The sequence below is a fragment of the Orycteropus afer genome, unplaced genomic scaffold (genome assembly GCF_000298275.1).
Source record: "Orycteropus afer afer isolate SDZICR_OR568_19922 unplaced genomic scaffold, OryAfe1.0 scaffold00026, whole genome shotgun sequence".
NCBI classification, from domain to species: domain Eukaryota; kingdom Metazoa; phylum Chordata; class Mammalia; order Tubulidentata; family Orycteropodidae; genus Orycteropus; species Orycteropus afer.
In genome coordinates this window covers 8,156,941-8,183,512 of record NW_006921613.1, presented here as the reverse complement: position 1 = coordinate 8,183,512, position 26,572 = coordinate 8,156,941, and the positions used below count along the sequence as shown (strand labels likewise).

General features: G+C 35.4%; 1 protein-coding gene across 1 annotated transcript in view; it reads left to right on the top strand.

The window, feature by feature from the left end:
• Positions 1-25,231, top strand: part of USP8 (ubiquitin specific peptidase 8) — a 71,859-nt gene extending 46,628 nt beyond the window's left edge. The window contains exons 7-19 of the mRNA XM_007935182.2: positions 2,888-3,050; positions 5,476-5,620; positions 5,926-6,143; positions 11,168-11,752; positions 14,267-14,353; positions 17,175-17,255; positions 17,645-17,907; positions 19,955-20,167; positions 20,602-20,812; positions 21,385-21,621; positions 22,447-22,589; positions 24,744-24,876; positions 25,046-25,231. Coding sequence (XP_007933373.1) covers positions 2,888-3,050; positions 5,476-5,620; positions 5,926-6,143; positions 11,168-11,752; positions 14,267-14,353; positions 17,175-17,255; positions 17,645-17,907; positions 19,955-20,167; positions 20,602-20,812; positions 21,385-21,621; positions 22,447-22,589; positions 24,744-24,876; positions 25,046-25,231 — 2,665 coding nt within the window. The remainder of the gene's footprint in view (positions 1-2,887; positions 3,051-5,475; positions 5,621-5,925; positions 6,144-11,167; positions 11,753-14,266; positions 14,354-17,174; positions 17,256-17,644; positions 17,908-19,954; positions 20,168-20,601; positions 20,813-21,384; positions 21,622-22,446; positions 22,590-24,743; positions 24,877-25,045) is intronic.
• The last annotated feature ends 1,341 nt before the right edge of the window (positions 25,232-26,572 follow it).

The window sequence follows — 26,572 nt, the reverse complement described above, 5'->3', positions numbered from 1 at the left end:
CTACTTCCGTAGTGATACTGCCTCGGAAACCCAAGGAGGGGTCGCTATGAGTCAGGTATGACTCGACGGCACATAACAACAACAACAACAACATGGTATACGTATAAATTTGGTCCTACCCTAAATGTTTAGCCTAGTGAATTTTCATAAACTGAATGCATCTATTTAACTAGCATTGAGACCAAGAAACAGAGTATGACCATCACCCAGAAACCCCTGATATGCCTCCGTCAGTCACCACCCATAATCCCTCACACCTAAGGGAACATCAACTTCTTATAGAATCAATTGGTTTGTCTGTGTTTATATTTTATATAAGTGGAATCATACATTATGTAGTCTTCTATGTCTGCCTTTTTTACTCAACCTTGTATATGAGAGTCATCCATATTACTTTGTATAGTTTGCAATTTGTTCATTCTCATTACTGTATGGTATTCCATTGTGTGAATATAGCACAAGTTATTTTATTTTTTAGGATTACTTTTATTTCTTGCATACGATGCACTTTTCCCATGTATGTGGAGATAACAGTTCCATTTAAAAATAAACTTAAATATTTATTTTCCAATAAATATTTTAGATAATAGGATAGATGACACAGAGTTGCAGCAAATTGGGATGTGATACTTGAAAGACTGAAGTTTGGAAACATAGTTTTGTATTGTTATTTCACAAACTGTTTTCTGCAGAACCTAATTCTGAGAACAATATTAGGCAAATGTATCACTAGAGTGAGAAATAGCCTTTAAGAATATCACATTTCATTTTTTCTCACTCTTTGTTGATCAGGCATTCGTCTAATCTCTAATTACATATCAGGGGAGAATATTGTCAGGTGATATTTTATGTTTCTTCATCTTCTGTCTCTCTCTTTAACTTCCTAGAATATATTTGTTGTGTTAGGTGCTGTCAAGTCAGCTCTGACTCATAGCGACCCTATGTATAACAGAGGAAAACACTGCCCACCCCTTCACCAGCCTTATAATCTTGGTATATCTGAGCCCGTTGTTGAGCCACTGTGTCAGTCCTTCCTTCTGACCTGAAGGGCTCATCTTCCAGCAGATAATGTTTCAGGGCTACTCAGAAAGTTTTCCAGTAGTATACCAGTGTTTCACTGCTATTCATTAAAAAAAAAAAAAATTATTTTTTATACTACAGTAACCAACAGCAAAATATAAAATGTTGGTTACTATAATAACCAACATTATTATATGGAGCGAAAAAAAAAAAGTTATGGGCATGGTGTAAACCATTTTAGTGTCATTTGTGACTACAAGTTTCCCCAATCTTGCCCAGCTTGTCAGTATCATCAGGTAAATACTGAAATGCCTACTATATACTAACTGCTATGAAGTTCCTTACCTGAAAGAGTCAATCTATGTTACTTATTTGTTCAGTCATTCAGAAATATTTATTGAGCACTTAATATGAGTTAAGCATGGTTCTGAGTGCTGAGTCTTAACCATTGAACAGACAAAAATCTTTGCCTTCATAGAGCTTATATTTTAGTGGGGAATTAGGGAGAGATGAGACAGACAATAAAAATTTAAATGTATAATATGACTGGTATTGATAAGTGCTATGGAGATTGAAGTGTCAAGTGTGCCTATTGGGGTGGGTATTAAAATGTTTATCCAGGAAGGCCTCCCAGGGAAGTTACTAGTTGAACAAGTCTTGAGGTAACGGAATGAGTACTGATACCTGGAGGAAGAAGGTTCCAAACAGAAGCAACAGCAGTAGGAGCAAAATCCTTTAGGCAAGATAAACCAGAACTTAAAAGGAAACCAGTGGCTGGAGTGAAATGAGTAAGTGGGGTGGGGGTGGGGTGAGTAGTTGGAGATAAGAACATTAAGGTAAGAGAACGGGAGGGTAGTAGCAGTGGTGGATTTTATAGAGGTTCATAGGCCGTTGTAATGACTTTAGCTTTTATCTGAGTAAAAGGAAGTGAATAACATGCTTTAATATAGAATTGATATTATTCAACACAATTTGTGATGTAAGGAGCATAGCAAAGCAGCTAAGAGCATGGACATGACTCAGATTGCCTGAGTTTGAATTGTGGCTCCACTGACCAATTATAACCTTGGTCAGGTTTCTTAAGTTTGTGCCTCAGTTTCCCTATCTCTTAAATGGGAATAATCTAACACCTACCTTATAGAATTATGGTAGAGATTCAATGAGATGTTTGTAGAGCATTTAGAACAGTGTGTGGCACATAGTAAGTACTCTCTGTTTGTTGAATAAATATTTGATGTTTGATTAACTATTAATTCCAAATCCACAGCTATCGAGTTGATTCTGACTCATAGCAACCTCCATGGGTTTCCGAGGTGGTATATCTTTGCAAAAGTAGATTGTTCCTTCTTCCTTCTGCAGAGTGGCTGGTGGGTTTGAACCGCCAGCCTTCTAGTTAACAGTCAAATGCCTTAGGCACTACACCACCAGAGCTCCTTAATTATACTCTCTGCCATTGAGTCGGATCCAACTCATAGCGAACCCTCTTTGGGTTTCCCAATCTTCCTTCTGAGAAATGGCTGGTGGGTTTGAACCACCAGCCTTCTGGTTAGCAGTCAAATGCCTTAGGCACTACACCAGAGGAAAATTGAAATATAAATAATGTCTCTCAGATTTTCCCCATTGTTTATATTTGGCTGAGAGAGATGTTCACATGACTTCCTCTATTTTTAGCTTTGGTCATTTTTTTTAAAGGGTCAGAATTGAGTCTGTTTTTATTTTCTAATAAATACTAAAATATATTCCAGTATTTTACAGTAGTAAAGTATTCTTAAAGTTTGCTGGGGTGTGATAACAGGCTGTTGAACAAAATTCAGTATTTTATATTAGTATATTATGATGCTTCAATCCAAATTTTGATACATTTTAGAGACACTACTAGTCGAATTGAAGCAAATCTCCCAGATGATTCTAAAGACACGTGGAAAATGAGAGGGAATGTGGATTATGTGGTACTTCTTGACTGGTTTAGTTCTGCAAAAGATCTACAGCTTGGAACAACTCTACGAAGTCTGAAAGATGCACTTTTCAAGGTTAGCAAGTTTCTTTGTTAGTTTATTAGAATTGTAAGCCTTCTTGTTTTTTGAAGGAATGTTGACTAGCTATTTATCTTAAGAATAAGAGGACCCATCTTGCTTTGGTTGTAATTTTTTTGTTTGTTTCTTTATTCAGATTTAAAACAAATGTTTTAAATCACCAAATAATAAAGCAAACTGATCTATGTAAAACAGGATATTAGAATTTTCAGAAATTATCTAAAACCAATGTGTTTATATTTTTTGTTACAGGAATTAGACTTTAAAAATAAAAAGACAAAGAAGTCACCAAAGAAAAAAAATAGGTAGATGTGACTTCATAAAAGGAAAAAAAAAAAAACACATAGGATCCTAAGATAAAAGACAAACAAAAATATATGTAAAAAATATGACAGTATATTCTCAACAAATATGACAGTAGTGCCTCAGGCATCTGCCTGCTCACCAGGTATCTGACTGCTATACTCACTGCCACTGAGTTGATTCTAACTTACAGTGACCCCCCATTAGGTTTCCAAGGCTGTAAATCTTTATAAAAGCAAACAGCCTCATCTTTTGTCCATGGAGCAGCTGGTAAGTTTGAACCACTGACCTTTTTGATTGACAACCAAATGCCTTAACCACTACACCACCAGAGCTCTTTGACAATACTTTAGAACACCTGAAATCTGAAGATTTACAACAAAATAAGAAAAATACTTAAAATAGTAAAATGAGCAGTGGACATAGACATGAACAGAAGTCAGCATAAACATAAAAATAGCTCTACTAATGATCAAATAAATGCAAATTAAAAGAACAATGAAATGTCATTTTTACTGTTCAAATTAACAAAGTATAAGAAGTCTCACTTTTTATTTGTTAAATTATTGAAGAGTGGTAACACTGAATTCTGGTGAGAATAAAAGTCACCCTAGTGGCAGGAGGGTCACTTGATATTACATTATATCTTAAAAACATTTACATGGTTCATGCTTTAGACTGAGGAATCCAGGTATAGGTTAACCATATAAAACTGCCAATAATCAACTGATTTTGACCTGCAAAAGTGGCAATTTCATAGAATTCAACCTAAGATTTATGAAAATTTAGTGAGTGGTAAAGGTGACATAAATCAGTGAGGAAAAGATAGTTTGAAATGAATGGTTTGGAACACCTGCATAGCCAATACATAAAGTGGATCCCTACCTTTCTTTAGGCCAAAATCAGTCTGAAATTGATTAAAGATATAAATGCATTGATTAAAATAATGGAATACCAGAAGAAAACATTGGTAGATATTTTTATTATCTTGATCCCAAACCAAAGTGCCATAAAGGAAAATCAATAGATTTGACCATGTAAAAAACACCATAAAGAAAGAAAATGCCAATCATGAAAAATATTTGTAACAAATATTTTTCATAATGTTCAGAGGGTATTCACTTTTCACCAAGAAAATAGCACACTCCATAAAAAATGGATAAATGATGATGTTGAGTCATAGAAGAATATAAATAGTTTAATAAACATGAGAAGATACTCAACTTCCCTAGTAAAGAAACGCTGATTAAAACATAATACCATTTTTGTCTATCAGTTTGGTAAAAATTGTGAAGATTTATAATAGGCATCCTCAAACACTGTTGATATATAAATTGGCATAACTTTTTGAAGGGCAGTGTGACAGCATCTACCCAACTTTTAATTGTAGACACTTTTTAAACCAGCAGTTTGCTCCTAGGAATTCCTATAGAAGTACACACCTTTTTTTTTTCCCACCAAAAAAAAGATCTTTCAAAGACCAGTTGTTGTTTGTTTATAAAAGATCAGTAATATATATCAAAAGCCTGAAAATGTTTATGTGCTTTGGGTTAGCAATTCCACTTCTGGGGAGTTTACCCTAAAGGGAGTTACTTGGGTGTGTGCAATGTAAGGATCTTATTTATCTCAGCATTATTTGTTACTGAGTATGAGATGACTGATTAAATTTTGATGTATGTGTATATAAAATGAAATACTATATAGCCACTAGAAATGATGATAGATTTTTATTAATAGAAGGTGTTCAAATAAAAGAAAAGCAGCATCATAAAGTTTGTTTCATAAAAATACAATTTTAAATAGTGTGTATCTGAAGAAAACTGTTTTCAAAAATAAACTCCACAGTGCTAAAGTGGTATCTCTGGGTGGTGATGTTATGGGTAATTTTTATTTTATATTTACTTATTAATTTTCTACTAAGACCATGGATTGTGTGGTTTTAAATACTTGATTGATATATGAGCTGTTTTAATGCAGAATTCTTAATTCAGTTACCAAATTTTCATCATTTAGAAGATGAATTGTCTTTACAGGAGCAATTTTAAAATTAATGTTTGTTGTGTTTTTAGCTGTTGAGAGACTGCTGCCATATTGAAAATGCTATTTCCTTATTTTATAGTGGGAAAGTAAAACTGTTCTGCGTAATGAGCCTTTAGTTTTAGAGGGTGGCTATGAAAACTGGCTCCTTTGCTATCCCCAGTACACAACAAATGCTAAAGTCACTCCACCCCCGCGAGGCAAGAATGAAGAGGTGTCTATCTCATGTATGTATGTGAAAATTTTTGTTTAAAATTGCTACAGTAAAATATACTTTTAAGTTATTTGTATCTTCAGACCAACATTTTATTAGTTCTGTGTGCAAATTTGTCCTTATAGACAGCAATTTGTTTTCACACACTTAGTATAAAAGATGTCCACAGCCTGGAAGTTTTTTCTTTTAAGACTGTGTGGTTGTCACGTCACATAGTTTACATTTAACTGTCACATACAGCATGCATGAGATATGTAAGTACTGACAATGGGGTTTGCTATTCTTTAAAAAGTGTCATTATTCTTTTGGGGATTTTAGTGGATTTTACTTACCCCTCACTGGAAGAACCAATTCCTTCTAAAACTGCTGTCCAAATGCCGCCTCCTCAAGTAGATGGAAATATAGATTTGAAAAATGATCAAGATGAGAGAATGGGACCAGTTAACGTATCAACTCCAGTTGAACCAGTTGCTGCTTCTAAATCTGATGTTTCAGCTATAATTCAGCCAGTGCCTATTACAAAGAATATTCCACAGGTATGGTCTTGGTTTTCTTTCAACTTTATTGTCTCTTTTGTTTTAATATATTAAATGTGTAGTATAGAAATGAAGTTTTATATATAGCCTCTGTTGTCTTAGAAAAAAAAGTAACAATAAGAAGAATCTGTATCTTTTGGGACTTTTTTATTGTAAAATTTTTTCATTAAAATTAAGTTTTACATTGTTCCACCTCCTACTTTGGCGAGTAGTGACTGGGATCTTAAAAGCTAGCAAGCTGCCCTCTAGATGCAACGATGGGTCTCTCCTCATCCAGAGTAAAGAAGAATGAAGAAAACCAAAATTCATGGAAACAATTAGTCCTAGCGACTGGTACACCATCCGATCTGCAGCCTATACAACTAGGAGACCAGAAAAACTAGATGGTGCCCGGCTACCACTGTCATCCACTTGGAAGGGGATCTATGTGGGAGATCCTGGATAGAGAGGGAGAACAATGTGGAACAAAACTCAAAATCAGTTGGAGGGAAACAAAAAAAAGGTGGGGAACAGGTTTGCTGGTCTGATAGAACCTCATGGAACCACTGAGACTATGGCCCCTAGCTGCCCTTCAGGTCTGGAATTGAACCCACACCTGTGGTTTCCAGCCAAACAAAATATAGGCATGTGAGTTAAACATTTACCTCGAGTAGATACATGCCTTGGAGAGCACAATCATGGGAGAAAGAAGGACTGCTTATGCACAGGGAGACAGCTCAAGGGGCAGGAGAGTATGGAGGGATGGACACTGGGAAGAGGTAACTATGGGGAGGAAATGGGAGGGGAGCTATTACATTGTGGTAAACTGTGGTCAGTGACATGAGACAAAGTATATGTGAACTGCTGTATAGAAAGTAAATTTGCTCTGTAAATCTTCACCCAAATCACAATAAAAAAATTTAAAAATTAAGTTTTACTGCCACAACTAAGAATAGAATAGTTCATTCAAAGGATTTCAAACCAAGCTGGCAGTCTGTTTACTACAGTCAGTCCTGGTAGACGATTGTCTCACCACAGTGAACTCGAACTACCCTGTCAGGTTTTTGTGTGGCAGTTTGCCCCATAGTCTTTTCCCAAATAGTTTGTTTAACTAACATATGACCAGTGTGTGATACCAGTATTATGTTTGGAAACAGAACTTTAGTTCTACTTCCTTAGAATTTGATACAGCCATGATTTAACATTATAATAATATTGAAAAGTACTCAAGATACTATACTAAAAAATTGCAGTTTATTTATTTTCATTAGATTTTATTTAAAGAAAGGTTAAATTTAATTTTCCTCTGTGTCTTTCTATTAAGATGTATTTTCTTATTGTGGTAAAAGATATTATTACATAATTTTCCATTTTAACCATTTAAGTGTATAATTCCAGACATTGATTATATTCATAATGTTGTGCAACCATCACCACTGTGTGTTTCCAAAACTTTCTCATTGCCCCAAACAGAAACTTAGTCCCCATTAAGCAGTACCTCCCATCCCCTCTGCCCCCTGCAGTCTCTGGAAACCACTTCCATGAAGATTCTTTTAGTTGTTTTCAGTTTTTTTTCCTCAGATATATTTAAAAAGTATTTCATATTTTAAGTAGATTATATTTTATCTGTGGAGCAGGATGTGAGTAAAAACTTTGCTAATATTTGTTATAAAATGAAGTGGTTCATTTCTTCTCTAAGAGCCTGGGTGGCACAAGCAGTGTGTGGTCAGCTGCAAACCTAAATGATGCAATTTGAACCCACACAGTAGCTCCACGAAAGAAAAGTCTGGCAAACTGCCTTTGTAAAGATTAACCAAAAATCCCAAACCCACTGCCAGTGAACCTATTCTGACTTACAGCAACCTTAACATAGTACAATTGTCCCATAGAGTTTCCAAGGCTGTAAATCTTTATGGAAGCAGACTGTTTCATCTTTCTCCCACGGAGGGCCTGGTGGGTTCGAACTGCCAACTTTTTGATTAGCAGCCCAGTGCTTTACCCAGAGCATCTCTGTAATGATTACAGCCGAGAAAACCCTACAGAGCAGTTCTACTCTATAGCACATGGAATTGCCATGAATTAGAGGTAATTTGGTGACAGCTAACAACCAAAAATAAGTTTTAATTTAATTTAGTTTAATTATATATTGAGTATGATTAAGAGTAAACAATTTAATTAAATTTAATTAAACATGATTAATTAAACAACTTCTGTTAAAATATAAATCTGAAAATTCCCAAAAAGAATTTATGTTACTATACTTACTTTCAACTTAACATATTTGAGACCTAATTCTCTGGTGTCCCAACATATCTTTCTAAGATATGTACAATTTGTGAAATATATTTCAAAGGATTTTCTATATGAAAGACAACATGAAGGGTTACAGATACGAGTAAGATATGGATTCTGTCAGATGTTTAAAAGGAGAGACCTGTACAAAATCAATCCTAATATAAGACAGAATATCATAATTACTGTAATAGTCATTGGAGCACAAAGCAAGGAGAGAAGTTCTAGCTGAGAGGATCATCTAGGTCTTAGTGGAAGGGTTAGTATTTTAGCTGAACTTTAATAGTTAAGTAGGATTTGAGAGTGGAAGAGACAAGTATAAAAGTATTGACTAAAGGCACATGGCATGCTGAGGGAATAGTGAGTGATTTTGAGATAAGATGAGAGTATGATGATAGTAGTAGAAAGATGGACAAGAGTCATCAAGAGACTTGGATCAGATTTGGTTTTTATTCTGTAGGTGTAGGAGAACCACTGAAGAATTTTAAACTTAAGAGTGATGTGATCAGAGCTATGCTTTTGAGTTTAATTAACAATGGATTGAGCTACCAAAATGTGGGTGGATAAATAGCATTTATTTTCCTTCCTCATCCACCTTATATTGTTAACTTCATTCCCATAGTAGTTCTTCATTCTCAAATAATATGGAGAAAAGAAGAAAGGATAGATTTATTTTTTTATTTTAATGAAGAGGCAAAAAGAAGTGAAGAGGAAAGAATGATTTACTTGTGATTTAGATGAAAGTTTATAGAGCAAATTCGTTTTTCATTCAACAGTTCGTATGCATTTTGTCTCATGAGATTGATTGTAATCTCTGTAATGTGACAGCTTCCTTCTCATTTCTTCTCTGATTACCTTTTCCCTGTGTCCTTCTTTCATGTGCATTCCTGCTGAGCTATCACACTGTTCAAATGTTGCCATTCTGGTCTCCCATGGTTAGTAGTAATTGTTCACTTTATAGGCCTGACTCTTATTTAGCTGGAAGCCACGAAGTGAATTCAATTCCAGGCCCAGAGGGTGGCTAGAGGCCATAGTTTTGGGAGTTTCACCAGTCTCTATCATAGACCAGTAAACCTGGCCTTTTTAGTTATTTTGAGTTTTGTTCCACAGTTTTCTCCCACTTGATCCTATTTTGATCCCTTTCTGAGTGGTTGACAGTGATAGCTGAGCACCATCTAATTCATTTGGTCTCAAGATCATATAAGCTGAGGTTCCTATGGTCCACTAGCCCCTTGGACTAATTGTTTCTATGTGTCTTTGATTTTCTTAAAAATGATTTCTTCTTCACTAACTTTTCCTACCTTATTGTTAGAAAATAGACAATTCTTTTTGTAGTAACACTGCAGGTTGTTACTGGCAGATGTGCTCATAACTTCTCCCTGTTTCAGTAAACTGTACTCTCAAGAAATGATATTAGGTCACCTTTGACAATGGTGCAGAGTGTGGTAATGCTGTTAAGATGTAATAATAAACATTTAACTCATATCTCAGAAATTTAGTTTAATTATTACTCAACTTGAAGGATACCAATTAGTATCTCATATCTTGTGAAAGTTGTTATGGAGTATTTTATTCATTTCCTCAGCAAGAGATTTGTTGATATCATGTCAGATACAGTCTCCACCCTCCTGGAGCTTATATTGTAGGAGCAAAACAGATTTTAAACAAATCATTATTTAATCAGAATCCTAATAATCACTACAAGGAAAAGAATGGGTATTATGAGACCATGTATCAGGGGTTTTGGCTAGTTTTAGCCCAAGACTTCAGGAAAGTCTTTTCTGAGGGAGAAGCATTTAAGGCAATACCTGACGTTCTGGTGGGCATTATGTAGGGGAACAGCTTGTGTAAAGACCTAGAGTTTAGAAAGAATACAGCATCTTTGAGGAACTTTTTTTTTTTTAAAGGCAAGTATGACTGGTATAAAGAGTAATATAAGAGGAGACTGAAGAGTTAGGCAGAGATGGGACCACACAGGTCCTTATAGGCCAAGATTTTAGATGTAGTCTGAATACAATATATAGCTTTTTAAAATAGGGTCTTAAGCAGGGAAGGGATGTGGTCAGATTTACATTATTAAATGATTACTCTGGCTATAATGTGGAGAAATAGATTAGAAGGGAGTTAAGAGGAAAACCAGATAGAATTTGTGCTGTAGTCTTGGTGAGAGGATGTTGACATAGACTTGGATGGTGGTAGTGGAAGTGGAGGGGAAGATATAGGAGGAAAGCAATCAAGACTGTAGAAAGGTAGAGGGAGAACATATCATAGAAGACTCTCAGGTTTCTGGTTTAAATAACTCTTTGGATAGTGGCTACATCCATTAGATGAGGAACAATTGAAGATGACTCTGTGGGGAAAATCATAAATTTTCGACCATATTGGGTTTGAGGTACATGTGCAGCTTGAACATGAGGATGTTGAATAGGTAATTGGATATGTGGAAACAGAACATACATCTAGGTATGCCCAGGTTTGTGTTTTAGAATGAAGACATTATTAAGGCTTTCATATACACAATGCATTGGGTGTATTGAAAATGTTGAGCAAAGATGCAGTGTCAGTGGTGTTTGACTATCTCCCACTAAGTTCTGCCTTATGAGAAATCTTGACATTGAATGATTTACAAATAGACATTCTGACATGTGTCTCTACAAAATGATGGTTCTTTTTTCATAACACAGTCCCAAGAACTGAGGTTACGTTCCTGAATTTTAACAAAAATATGTTTTGCTCTGTTTCTGTTGATTCAGATTGATCGTACTAAAAAGCCAACAGTAAAATTGTCTGATGATCATAATATAAAATCTGAAAGTACAGACCATGAGCAACAGTCTTCTCAGGATGGAAAAGTCATTCCTGATCGTTCCACAAAGCCAGTAGTTCCTCCAACAACTGCCATCTTAACAGATGAAGAAAAAGCTCGTATTCATGCAGAAACTGCTCTTCTGATGGAGAAAAGTAAACAAGAGAAAGAACTGAGGGAAAGGCAACAAGAAGAACAGAAAGAGAAACTGAGGAGAGAAGAACAAGAACAAAAAGCCAGAAAGAAAGACGAAGTTGAAGAAAAGGAAATCACTGAGAAGGAACAAAAAACAAAAGAAGAAATAGAAAAGAGAGAAGGTGAGCAGACCAAGAAAGAAGATAAAGAAACCTCAGGAAAGAGGGGCAAAGAAATAACAGGACTAAAAAGACAAAGTAGAAGTGAACAAGAAACTGCTGATGCCAAGAAATCTGTGGAAGACAGAGGGAAAAGATGTCCAACCCCAGAAGTGCAGAAAAGGTCAACAGGAGATGTGCCTCAGGCGTCTGTGACAGAAGATTCAAGCCCAGGCAAGGCAAGTTGAAATAAATGGTATACATTGCAAACTAAATGAAATGCAGTGTATGTAAAAAGATAACACCAGTGCTATTTCCTAACTGTGCAGACACTTTGAGTAGTTTTCTAGGGCATGATAGATTTTTTTTATTGATCATCCACATTTGCTTACCTACTCTCCTTTGAGGCCAGTGGCATATATTTATGAAATGATTGGGAATGAAATTGCTTTTTGTGTCTGTGGTATAGTCTTGAAACCCATCAAGTCAACTCTCACTCGTAGCAATACTATAGGACAGAGTAGAACTGCTCTATAGAGTTTCCAAGGCTATAAATCTTTATGGAAGCGGACTGCCTCATCTTTCCTCTGCAGAGCGGCTGGTGGGTTTGAACTACTGACCTTTTGGTTAGCAGCCAAATGTATTAATACTGTGCCACAAGTGCTCCTTATATGGCATAAAGAAAAAACTGCCAAACTCACTGCCATTGAGTCATTACCGACTCATAGAGACCCTCATTGGATTTCTGAGGCTATAAATCTTTATGGAAGTAGATCGCCACAGCTTCCTTCTGCAGAGCAGTGGATAGGTTTAAACCACTGACCTTCTAGGTAGCAGCCAAGTGCCTTATGCACTATGCCACCAGAGCTCTTATGGCATATAATATATACTAATAATTGAGATAAATAGCTACTTTCTTTATTTTTATATGTGATACATGAATACTAAAAGACCTAGAGTGAAACATAATCTTCTGCACAGTATGGAGGAGTAGTTAGATGCCAGATATTTATATGTATCTGCTTAGAATATATCTAAACAGCCTAATGATTTTTTTTTGGTTATGTCTATAATACAATGTAATATAATATGATAATGATATAATGTCTATGTCATTTTGTTTCTTACTTCATCAATTCACATAATATTGGCAATACCCATTAATGTTGCTTTTTTCTGCCCTTGGTTATGCACTTAAAATTGATTCCCATAATCTTGAAGGATATTTTTGTATTGTTACTCTTTGACCTACTAATATCATGCTTTCTTTCCCCCCTTCATTATGTAATTTATGATATATTTTACTTTTGAGCCCTAAATAAGTTTTTATAATAGCAGGAACTGTTATAGCCCTTTTTACATACATGGAAATGGAAATACATTTTTTGGTACTATAAAAGTGACTTCTGATGGAAAGAGAAATACCACATTTACAAAATGTCAATTTCTATGTTTCTCATGCAACAGTTCAGATACTACAAAAATTGACATTTTAGTAATACTGCACTTACCCAGCTAACACTTACCTGGCAATCTCAGCTTTCAAAAGTGTACTTCCCATGCAAAAAACCTAAATATTCAAAATCAGGAATGTGAAAGTCCATGCGCTAAAATCTCTTAACTTTCTTCATGGAAAGTGTAGAACTTGTGTACACTTATTTAAGATACAACTTAAATATTCATCGAATATATACTATATTTCAAGCATTTTTCCTAGATCATCATATTTATTCCTAATGGTAACTCCATAAGGTATTCAATTTACAAATGAAACTGAAGCTTAGGGTTAGATGATTTGGCTAAGATCACGTTGGTCATTTAGATTCCAAATGTCACTTCCTATCCTTCTCGTCATGTTTGAGGCACATAGTCGTAAGACCTTAAAGCACTGGCAGTTCAAACCCACCAGCCACTCCTTGGAAGGAAGGTTGGGCAATCTACTTTCATAAAGATACCGCCTCAGAAACCCAAGGAGGCATCACTATGAGTCAGAGCCAACTCCATGGCAGTGAGTTTGGTTTGCTTTTTTATGGTATAGCTGCCAAATATCCCTACAGGTCTAAATAGCCCTTTGATTATCATGTTACAGCTATTGATGTTTCCAATAATAAAACAGATTGAGAAATAGCTAATATTGCATTTGTTTCTCCTTTAAAAGTAGGTGAACATGTAATTTGTTCTGGAATAAATTCTATTAAAATTATTGCTAATTTTAAGAAGTTTTGTGAATTTTGTATGCTATGATCTATCATACCTGTGCTTTGTTCTAAGAAGATACAAAAGGGATTTGCACTTTTGAATATTGCTTTTTATAAAATTCTGTAATCTCCTCATTTTCTTTAGTACATTAATTTTTTTGGAGCATGACCCCTTTCAACGTAACCAAAATCATATGGGACTTAAATAAAGGGATAGTATTCAAATGAGGCCATGGTGAGTATACACAAATACCCGACATCTTACACCTGGCCATGTGTTGTGAATCAGTCAGTCCACTTTGATTTTCATCTGTTTCCCCACTGATTCATCAAAGTTTCTTAATTCGTCATCTTTACAGTTTTAAGAAATTCCAAATGGGCTTTAAAACCTTTAATAGAAAGTATCTTTTGAATTTGACAGTAAAGTAGAATAAAATTTTCAGAGGCCCTCCCCCCCACCATTTTTTCAGCCTAATGGATTTGATTGTATTAGATAGGTTTATATTGAGGAAAGTTAAATTTTCTTTCACGTCTAAAATTTTAACAATTTTACAGCCTGTTAAAATTAAAGGACAACCAGAAAGTGGAATTCTAAAGAGAGGAACTTTTAGAGAGAATACGGAGGATACTGAAATAAATAAAGTAAGTAGTTCATTGTGGGGGGAGAAAACATGGATTAATAACCATGTGATTATCTTAGTTATACCCTCTTCCTCCATGTTAAGATCTACTCTCCGAAGGGGATCTTTGCTGTCAGTGGTAATGGTTTGTTGTTTTTCCATGATTGATCCATTGGTATGCTAAAGGAAGAAAAATTTGTCTTTCTACTTAGTTTGACAACATGTTCTATTCACTTTATAAAAAGAAAAAAATCTGTATCTTTGCCTTTGTTTTTATTTAAAAGCTTTGTTGAGGTAAAATTTTTATTGTGCTTTCTGTTGAGTTTTAGTAATTTACAGAGCTGTGATACCATTATCTTAGACCATTATATCATTAAACAGATTCTTGTGCTCTGTTCTAGTTACTCTCCATTTCTACTCCCAGCCTCGGGCCACCATAGATCTGCCCTTTCTGGTCATTTCATATAAATGAAATTATACAATATATGATCTTTGTGTCTGGATTCTTTTACTTAGCATAGTGTTTTTGAGATTCATGTATGTTCTAGCAAGTATCAGTAGTTCAATTCCTTTGTATTACTGAACAGTATTCCACTGTATGTATAATATCACATTTTATTTATCCATTTACCAGTTGATAGATATTTGGATTGTTTCTACTTTTGGGTGATTCTGAATAATGCTGCTATGACCATTTACCTACGAATCTTTGTGTGGTAATGTTTTCATTTTGGGGGGTAGATACCTAAGCATGGAATTGCAGGGTTGTTTTTGTTTTGTTTTGTTTTTTAAATCTGTTAAATTTTTCTTAAACTGCCATATGTTTTCCAAAGTACTTGCCCATTGTATATTTCCACTAAGTATTATATGAGGGTTCCTATTTCTCAACATTCTCAATAACATTTATTGTCTGTTGTTTTTTTTTTCATTATAGACACCCTAATGGGTATAAAGTGGTATCTCATTGTGAGTTTTTTTTTTAATTTATGTTGTTGAGAATATATATGAAAAAACATGTACCAGTTCAACAGTTTCTACATGCACAGTTCAGTAACATCGATTACATTCTTTCAGTTGTACAACTGTTCTTACTCTCCTTTTCTGAGTTCTTCCGTTAATTCATTGCCCCCTATCTAATCAAGTTGCTGTAGTCACTTTGATTCCATATAGTTCTTTAAAAAGTATTATGCTCAAAGCAGACATTTTTTTACTAGTTAAGTCTAACTATTTGGTTTCAAGAAGACTTCAGGGGATATTTTTTGGTTGAAGGATTAAAGGTTATCTCAGGCAATAATTTCAGGGGTTCATCCTGACTTTCTGACTCCAGATAGTCTGGAGCCAATGAGAATTTGAAATTTTGTTCTGTATTTTCCCCCTTTTGATCAGGATTCTTCTTTCAGAATCCTTAATCAAAATGTTGTTCATTAATGGTAACCAGGCAACATCCAGTTCTTTGGGTCTCATGACAAAAGTGGCAGTTGTTCACGGTCATTGTGGTTTTAATTTACTTTTCTTTAATGACTAATGTTGAACATCTTTTCGTATGTTTATGAGCCATGTTTAATATTTGGTGAAATGTATATTCAAATCTTTTGGTCATTTTTTAATTGGGTCATTGTATTATTGAGTGACATGAGTTCTTTATAATATTCCAGATACAGCTCATTTTTCAGACATAGGATTTGCCATTATTTTCTCCCAGATTGTAGCTCATCCTTTTTATTTTATTAATGCTGTCTTTTGAAGCAGAAAGGTTTTTATTGCAGTTGGATATATAGTTTTTCTTATACAGATCATGCTTTTAATATTATATCTAGGGAACTTTTGCCTAAAGTCAAGGAGCTCTGGTGGTACAGTGCCTAAGGCTTTTGACTGCTAACCAGAAGGTTAACAGTTCAAACCCACCAACCACTCCACAGAAAAAAGATGGGGCAGCCTACTTCAGTAAAGATTTACTGCCTCAGAAACCCAGTGGAGGTTGCTGTGAGTTGGACTTGACTAAATGGCAAGTGAGTTTGAGTTTTTTTGTTTGTTTGTTTAAAGTCATAAAGATGCTTTCCTGTGTTTTCTTATGAAAGTTTTATAAGCTTTTATAAAAATTTTATTTAGCTCTTACCATTAGGTCTATGGGAACTCTGGTGGCATAGTGCCTAAGGCATTTGACTGCTAACCAGAAGGCTGGCAGTTTAAACCTGCCAGCCACTCCTCAGAAGGCAGTGGGCAATCTACTTCCGTAGAGATACCGCCTCAGAAACCCAAGGAGGGGTCGCTATGTGTCGAATTGACTCAACAGCAGTGAGTTTGGTTTTATTTATTAGGTCTGTGATACACTTAGAATTAATTTTTGTATATGGTGTGAGGTAAGGGTCTAAATCTTTTTGCATGTAAATACCCAGTTTTCTCATTTGCATGCATTTATTGTCATAGAATTTTTTTCCTAACACATAGATTCAGTTTATTACATGTTTGTGTTCAACAGAATGCATATATTTTAAGATAGGAAGAATATAACAATAGTAATTGGATGGCTTATTAGGTCTTTTTGTCCTCAGTTATCAATAACAGTTTTTAATTTGTGGAAGTGAGAGTATTATTGTGTAATTAGATTAAGATTGGTACCACAATATATTGGTGTGTATTTACTTATATGCAGTATTTCTTAAATAGTTTGTGGAAAGAATAAATCTAGAAAATATATTAGGCAAGTAAGATAAAAACTGTAGGTAGAATATGAAAAATATTAAGGGCAATTAAGACAAAGTTATTTTGACTCTATATGAGTAGCTAAAATTAGTATATGGCAACATTAATTGAAAAATCAACTTTTTTTTTTTTTTAACTAGGCTCAACGAGAACCTTTGACAAGAGCACGAAGTGAAGAAATGGGGAGGATTGTACCAGGATTGCCTTCAGGCTGGGCCAAGGTAAAAGTCAGGATTAGCACAAAAATAAATAAGATGGTTGCTGTGTTACAAAAAAATTTATTTCTTTTGTTTATTCTCCATTTTCCCTGATACCTAGTCAACTTGTTTCTTCATTGTAAGCCTTTGCCCTAATTATAGTAGGGTAATTACAGTTGGGAAATACCCAACCTGGGATATCCTGGCTGGAATATATGAGCATTTGTGGCATTTGTGATTAAGAAACAACAAATTGTTTACAAACATAACTTTTTTAGAAGTTTAACTATAGAAATGATTATTGCCATTTTATTCTAATAATTTTAATCCAGAAGGAAATTTAGCAATGGAGTAATATTGAATGAGGTTTTGTTTACATAATGGTTATTTTAGTTTGTTTTTTGTTTTCCAAGTTTCTTGACCCAATTACTGGAACCTTTCGTTATTATCATTCACCCACCAACACTGTTCATATGTATCCACCGGAAATGGCTCCTTCATCTGCACCTCCTTCCACCCCTCCAACTCATAAAGCCAAGCCACAGATTCCTGCTGAGCGGGATAGGGAACCTTCCAAACTGAAGCGTTCCTACTCCTCCCCAGATATAACCCAGGCTGTTCAAGAGGAAGAAAGAAGGAGGCCAGTGGTAACTCCAACAGTTAATCGGGAAAACAAGTGAGTTTATTTGACTTCTAAGAACTAGAACAGTCTGTTATTTTAAAACTTCTACTGTATAGCAGCTTATTAATATCAAGGAGTCAGAAATTTCTGTGGATACTATCAGCCATTGATGAAAAAAGAAATGAAGAAAATGTGCTTGGATTTTCAGCCAGGTGCTAATAATAAGTTAAATATCAGAGAGGGTTAATTTTACTTAATTGTAAATATCAATGTAGATATAAAAGTGTACACATTGTTGTGTTTTAAGGCAGCATGCCACAGACTACATAATTTTTCATAGACCTTCTGTAGTACCTAAGGCATTTGACTGTTAACCAGAAGGCTGGTGGTTCAAATCCAGCAACCACTCCTTGAAAGGAAGACTGGGCAATCTACTTCCGTAGAGATACTGCCTCAGAAACCCAAGGAGGGGTCGCTGTGAGTCAGAACTGACTTGACGGCAGTGAGGTTTTTTTTCATTTGTTTTATTTTATCCCCTGTAGACCTTAAATGTCCCTTTGATGACCTTAATTTACAGATTTGTTGATTTTGCCTTGTAGTACTCAAATTCCATACTTTTTCCCCTCAGCCAGTAATGACAGAACAAAGTTATGTGGTATTAAAATAATAAGTATTGTGATGTATAAGCTCCTAATCCTTGTTCTGTTCCTTTTTCCTTCATTGTTTTGCAGCTATTCTGGCCACAAGCTGTGATCAATAGCTTAATTTAAGTTTCCCAGAATAGTATCTCATTTAGATGTATTCCTGGGTTCATCCCTTTTTGGATCTTCTAATGCTGTTGACTTATGACTGATAAGATTATGAGGAGATGATTTTCAAGTCTACTTGCCACTCTGCTTCTTTGGGGGAAAGGGGTAAATTTGGGAGGTTTAGATAGGACGATAAATAGATGGATTTATTTTCCCATTTATAATACACACTTCTTAATTGCTAAGGAATTCCAACTAAGCTACATTTTTGGCTCCTTTGGTAAAACAGCCTAAGAAAATACCATATGTTTTTCCCTACTGAGAACATTTTCCCTGCCATTGGGAATTATGTGGAAGGAGTCTTAAAATTCTGTAAATCTGTTTACAGATTTTAGGGCTCCTTATAAAAACTAATAAGATTTAATTCCTTCTTGAATTATCATTCTTATTAAACTGTTTTTAAAGAGTTTCTCAAATGCAACTCATATATTTTTATATGTATTGAACAGAGAAAGAACACATGAATGCATGATGTGAGCACATATAAAGAAAAGCTGATTGAAATAGGGTTTAGTGTATTCTCAGTATTCCATTTTAGAGGTAGAGGAGTGCTAGAGATCGATAAGGAGAGAAAAAAGACCTGTCATTTAAGATTGCTCTTAATATCAAAGCAGTTCTGGAAGTTCCACATGTAAATCAAATATACTTGGAGGTGTTCTGTGGTCCAGTGCTGTCCAGTAGGTCTGTCTGTGATGATGGAAAGGTTCTGTATTTGTGCTGTCCAACATGGTGTGTGGCTGTTTAAAAATGTGGTTGGTAAAACTGAAGAACTGAATTTTTAAATTTTATTTGAATTCATTTAAATTTGAATAGCCATTTGGGACTACTATATTTGTCAGCCCAGCTCTAGACCTTGGATAACAATAGCCACATAACCTCTGCCTCTTTTGATATCTATGCCACAGTAATTTATTTTTTAGATATCTTGTTTTGCATTCTGATTGAGTTCATTTAGTAGTGCTAAACTTGCTGGGATTAAAGGATTTTGAAGGCACCTTCCCTGTTTGTGAGAAGTCAAATAATCCATCTCAGAATTGCTATAAGATCCATGGATTCACATTAGGTTAAAAGTATTTGTTCCATGGAAGGATCCCAGAATGCAGTCAGTGTTACCTTGATAGTGACTGCCTTGTAAGGCCTAGTACTGATGAGTTACCTTATTAACTGTCCAGAGGATTACTGGAATATAGGTGCTAGAGGTCACTGCCATTTGCACCATGAACTTTAATTTCAGATGCTCTGCATTTTAAGACATTGTGTACTTTTTTTTTTCTTCCTCTCTCCTTACTCAGGCCAATATGCTATCCTAAAGCTGAAATCTCAAGGCTTTCTGCTTCTCAGATTCGAAACCTCAATCCTGTTTTTGGAGGATCTGGACCAGCTCTCACTGGGCTTCGTAACTTAGGGAACACTTGTTACATGAACTCAATATTGCAGTGCCTGTGTAATGCACCACATTTGGCTGATTATTTCAACCGAAACTTTTATCAAGATGATATTAACAGGTAAAGACATTTCATACTTTACTCAGTATAATGTTAAAAGGGTACCATCACACTAAATTACCAACCAGCTGCAGAGAAGTCAAATTAGTAAATGGGAAAATATTTTCACTGTTAGGAAAAATGTAGAGAAAAGCCTTGTCTTGTTGGTGAAGGACAGATGGGGAAAGGAGGAATGCCGGAAGGCAGAACCTCTGTCATAAATTGGCGCCTGTTAATGGATAGGGAGATAGTGCAAGGCTGGCAGCCAAAAGAAGCAAGTTGAAGGGGTGTAATACGAAGTAAGATTCAGGGAAGCTTTTCTAATAAAACTCTTTATAAATATTTTAGTGTAAGGTGACAATATGTGAACAGTTTGACATCAAGAACCCATTATATCCTAACTTATAAATATTTCCTTTACTGCTTTTTTTGTCATTTTAATTTTATTTGCAAAGGTCAAATTTATTGGGGCATAAAGGTGAAGTGGCAGAAGAATTTGGTATAATCATGAAAGCCCTATGGACAGGGCAATATAGGTATGTCAGTCCAAAAGACTTTAAAATCACCATTGGGAAGATCAATGACCAGTTTGCAGGATACAGCCAGCAAGATTCACAAGAACTGCTTTTGTTCCTAATGGATGGTCTCCATGAAGATCTAAATAAAGTAAGAAATTGGATTTTTCTAAGTTGCAAGGCTCTTCAGGGTTGCACAGGAGCACTTTAATCTTTTCATAGCAATATAAAATTATAGTGGCTGATTGTTCAGTGCTAGTTTATTCATCTAGTGACTCTGTACTAAGATATGGAACAATAAAATGCATGCCACAGGAGTATATGTAGATACCTCTATCCGTGAGGCTAAGATAGAGAAATTATATCTGTCTAGTAGTTGTAACTTTAATTTCCAGCTATATGTGGCATATTTTATTTTCAAATCAGACTTTGCAACTTTTTAAATAAAATTATATTAAGAAATTCCAACAAGTCACACCTTTTTGATAAAATGGGTGTTTTGTTTACTCTTTGGGGGGTGGGGTGGGGTAGTGGTTTTGTTTTGAGTTTTCTGGGGGGAATTTTTTTTTCATAGCAGTTAATGAGATCAGAACTTCTTTATGAGAACTATGAGTGTTTCTAGATCTACGAAGAGTTTAGTTTGTATTTAATTATATTTGTTCAATTTTTTGTTTAAATGTTGTCTGAAATATTAATATGGAGTTTAAATACTCCCATTTCCAGGCTGATAATCGGAAGAGACATAAAGAAGAGAATAACGATCATCTTGATGACTTCAAAGCAGCAGAACACGCTTGGCAGAAACACAAGCAGCTCAATGAATCTATTATTGTTGCACTTTTTCAGGGTCAGTTCAAGTCCACAGTTCAGTGCCTCACATGTCATAAAAAGTCCAGGACATTTGAGGCCTTTATGTATTTGTCTCTACCACTAGCATCCACAAGTAAATGTACATTACAGGTGAGTTGAGATTGAGAGAAAATTATTTGTTCATGTGCATATAGAGATACACTTTCTGGTCTTTACCTCTAAAAATTTTATAGGTAAAGCCCACACACAAATTCTGTTGTTAATTAGGTCTATGTACATTAGAAAAAAAACCAGAAAATTTTGTTTTTTCTTAGTGATATCTTTTTATTAAATACTCTCAGAAGTTTTAAAGGTTCATTTGGAAAGTTGTCTGAAGACCTTAAATTAAGTATACTTGCTACAGGAGTTTGGTTTACCTTGTCGTTGTTGTGTGCCTTCGAGTCGGACCCAACTCATAGCAACCCCTCCTTGGGTTTCCGAGGCGGTATCACTACGGAAGTAGATTGCCCCATCTTCCTTCCGAGGAGTAGCTGGTGGGTTTGAACCACCAGCTTTCTGGTTAGCTGTCAGTCAAGTGCCTTAGGCACTATGCTACCAGAGCTCCCACCTAGGATAACATAAATAATCCTGTTTCGCACATAGCAGTGATGTGATTTATATAGTTCACTGTCCCTTCCTCCAGCTTTCTCCAGAATGTTCTTTTTTCCAGCATGTCTTCCATGTTAGGGGTCTTCCTGTGTGCAGTCCTGACAACACAGTACTTCCCCCCCCATAGCACTCAACACACACTGTTGTAATTGTCTCTTCCCATGTCTGCATTCCTCTCTAGACCTTAAACTTTTTGTGGGGAGGAGCTGTTTTGTTCTTGTTCGTTAATGTACACCTACTAAGTTAGTGACTTATTGAATAGGTGCTCAATGAATATGTGTTGAAGAAATGAACTAATGATTATCTGCTACCTGTTTTTTCCATCAGGATTGCCTTAGATTATTTTCCAAAGAAGAAAAACTCACAGATAACAACAGATTTTACTGTAGTCATTGCAGAGCTCGACGGGATTCTCTAAAAAAGATAGAAATATGGAAGTTGCCACCTGTGCTTTTAGTGCATCTGAAACGGTAAAGAGACAAATTTTTCTGCTTTTCAGTAACTTTTAGATGAGGGGATTCTAAATCCTATGTAATTTGTACTTCATTGTACTACCCATTAAGAATGTGTAACAAAGAGGAAGATTATTGGTTAGAATAAACTAAAAAACAAACCCACTGCCCTCAAGTTGATTCTGACTCATAGTGACCCTATAGGGCAGAGTAAAACAACTGCCCCATACAGTTGCCAAGGCTGTAAACCTTTATGGAAACAGACTGCCACAATGTTCTCCTGTGGAGCAGCTGGTGGGTTCCAACCAATGGCCTTTTCAATGGCAGCTGAATGCTTTAACCACTGTGCCACTAGAGCTCCTTCCCATTTAGAGTAGGTCTAGGAAATAAGGCAGAAATTATGAGAAACACCTTGGTGTTTGCAAAACCAGAGCAAAATGACAATACCACTATTCCATGTAATTCTGTTTTTAAATATTAATGAAACTAGTCATTGAATTTCATACATAAAAATTTTTAATTATTGCAAAACAAGGAAAACCTATAAAAGCAAATGCAGAATTTTTTTTTTTTTTGCAAACAAAACAATATATTCAAAAAATAAACATAACAAAATGATATGTGATTTTGTAAAGTACAGTTTTCAAGATAAACTATGTTAATGATGCAGGCATATTTTTGCCCTGAGATTTTCAGTCGGTGAGGAGCATCTGGCCCTTTGTGGCAGGAGTCCTTGGCTGGTGCGAACAGCTAATGCACACTCGGCTGCTAAATGGGAGGCTGGAAGTGGGAGTCCAGCCAGACCTGCCTCAGCGGAAAGGCCTGGTGGGCTGCTTCCAGACAGCCAGCCACTAAAGTCTGGCTTAAAAACAAGACATCCCACATACAGCTTATAGGAGATTAAGGCTACAAAAACTAGACAAGATAGGAGCATAATTATATTCTGAAATGCATGGGCTCACCGTGATTTTTTTTTTCCAATAGTAGGAATAATGGTGAGTGAGTTGTAAAACATGGCCCAGATTTTTTTCTTCTAATTTTTTCCTCTTCATGTATTCCATCTATAGAGTGATAACTTTGGATTGATTTTTTTTAAAGGAAGTGTTATCTTTTTTAGTGGGAGCTATAATTTTTGTTTCAAAGATAGCATTTTTATTTTATTTCATCTTGTAATGCAAGAGACTCTTAAGCAGTTACTTATGATAATTTCAGTATTGATATGCTCAAATTCTTGTGTGAATTTAATTATTTCTCCCTCTTTTAGAAGGCTATGGAGGTGTATGGGAGCTCTGGTAGCATAGTGCCTAAGGCACTTGACTGCTCACCAGAAGGCTGGCAGTTCAAACCCACCAGCCACTCCTCGGAAGGAAGGTTGGACAATCCTACTTCCGTAGTGATACTGCCTCAGAAACCCAAGCAGGGGTCGCTATGAGTCGGGCCGACTTGACGGCAAAACAACAACAAACAACAACAACATGGGGGTGTATGTAGACAGACAGTCTATGAATGAGAACATATTTGTTCTCTTAAAAGTTTAATGCTGCATACTACTCTTGGGGAATTAATTAAATAAATAAATGTTTTATAAAACTATACATGTTCACAATTCAGATCTCTAAAAAATAATTCTGAGATAACTACATTATACCAAAAAAATGCCAGCATTTTGTTTTTTAAAAGGAACAGAGTATACCAGAAGAGTGAAATACCAGTATTTTTGTCACTCATCTACCTGCATGCAGTTTCTGGCTCTATTCCTCCAGTAAGCTTCAATCTAGAGCAGCTCTCAGTCTTTCCCATTTTCTTGTGGTGATTAGTATTATAAACATGGGGGTTTTCAAAGAAATCTTAACTTTTTACATTTGTAGAATACTTGCCTAACAGCTGTAGCTGCCCTAAGGGTAAAGGGACCACAGTTGTTTTACTTCTGCTACTCTAGCTGTTAAACCTTGGGGAAGTCATTTATTATCTTTGTGCCTCAGTTTCCTCATTTGTAAAATAGAAATGAAACCTAAAGTCTCTAATAGGTCCGTCCACTGCTAAGATTCTGAGTCTGTATTCAAAATTGATTTTATGGTCCTGGCTAAAATCCTGGTAGTTGATTAATAAATAAAGGTTCATTCAAATGTCTTTGATCTGTCAATGTCTTCACCATAATGTTTTGCTCTGCAGTTTTTCCTATGATGGGAGGTGGAAGCAAAAATTACAGACATCTGTGGACTTTCCACTAGAAAATCTTGACTTGTCACAGTATGTTATTGGTCCAAAGAACAATTTGAAGAAATATAACTTGTTTTCTGTTTCAGTAAGTATCTCTTTGAACTTCACATTTTTCCCCCCAAGCAAACTAAAAAAACAACAGTTTAAAGTGATACCTTAACCTCATAGGAGATTAAGAATCACATGAGGCTTTGAAATTACTGACATATTTTAAATAACTCAATTTGGATGGATTTTCTGTCTATCTGATACAGAATCACTACGGTGGCTTGGATGGTGGCCACTACACTGCCTATTGTAAAAATGCAGCAAGACAGCGATGGTTTAAGTTTGATGATCACGAAGTCTCTGACATCTCCGTCTCTTCTGTGAAATCTTCAGCGGCTTATATCCTCTTTTATACATCATTGGGACCACGAGCAAGTGATGTAGCCACATAAAGAGAAATAGGTAGTGAGCCAGTTATCTTTTTAAAGGCTCAGCATCACAGCTCTTCAAATGCTTACAAAGATACTGGAACACAATTGTTGGCCATTTAGAGGAATTCTAGGACGGTGGGAGCTGTGTTATTATCATCATATATTTCAGGTCAGTGCTAATATCAAAAAACTGACTAATAACATCTAACAAGTAATTCAGTAAGCAACCCTTACAGGTACCATTTATTTCAAAACAACTTTTTTAGTCTGCTCCAAAGTTAAAATAATTATCTGGTTAAACATTATTACTCTATTGATCTAAAAACCATTATATTTGTTATTTTTCTTTTCACTGTTATGGCCTTTTCACATTTCTAAATCCCAGCTTGATCAATTATGAATACTGTAGAATGATGTAAAGCAGATAGAAATGTATGTGTATATATTTATTGCACACTTGCACATCAATTCGATGTACATAGTAATAATGTGGTCCTTTTGTGAAGCTAGAATTCAGAGAGGATTGCTTTTTTCCCCCCTCTATTCTGAGTAACTGCAGTGCTTTCTTAGGGAAAATGGCAGAGCAAAGCTATTTTTCTGTTGGCTCTGGGCTGTATTTGTGCACTAAATCTTTATTCTAAAAAAATAAATGGAAACTTTTCTTTAATTTTTTTAAATGAGAATTTCATTTACACCTACATTAAAATCTTAATGAGAAAAATAACTTAAAACCCTATAAGTGTTCTGTCTTTAATGTTATATTGTCAAACACTGTACACTACAACGTAGGTTTCATATACACACTCAGACATTATGTATACACACAATTTATCCTGCTACATTGATTTAAAATTTAGTTTGCTTATCTTGTTGCATCAAATCAAGGCTCAATTTGATTCTAACTTTAATTTGACATCAGAACTACATGTCACTCATGATTCTCAGATTTGGAAATCAAATAAGATGTAATAACTTAGCACCCAGACTCATTTTAAGAGTAGTAGAATTCTTAGGATTCAAGGGGTAAGGGATCATTACACATATAAGCCACATTCTTGCAAAGTGATTGCTTTAAAAGGAGTAGAGGAGCTTAAACTTTACCATTTACCTCAGGGCACTCAGTTGCTATAGTTGAAGTTATTAAACTTTACTCCATGTAAAAATGAGATTCGGTAAGTGGTCCTTAAAGATGTTACCCATTAGTGGACTCTCAGGGAGAAGATGAAGGATGGGATTTGAATTGTGAAAGTGAGAACTTTTCATGTTCTGCAGTTAGTCTAAGAGACTGGGAATTTTTTGACTAAATAATTTTATCGGAGGACTTCTGGTAAGGTGGCAGAATAGGGAGAAAGACTGCACAGA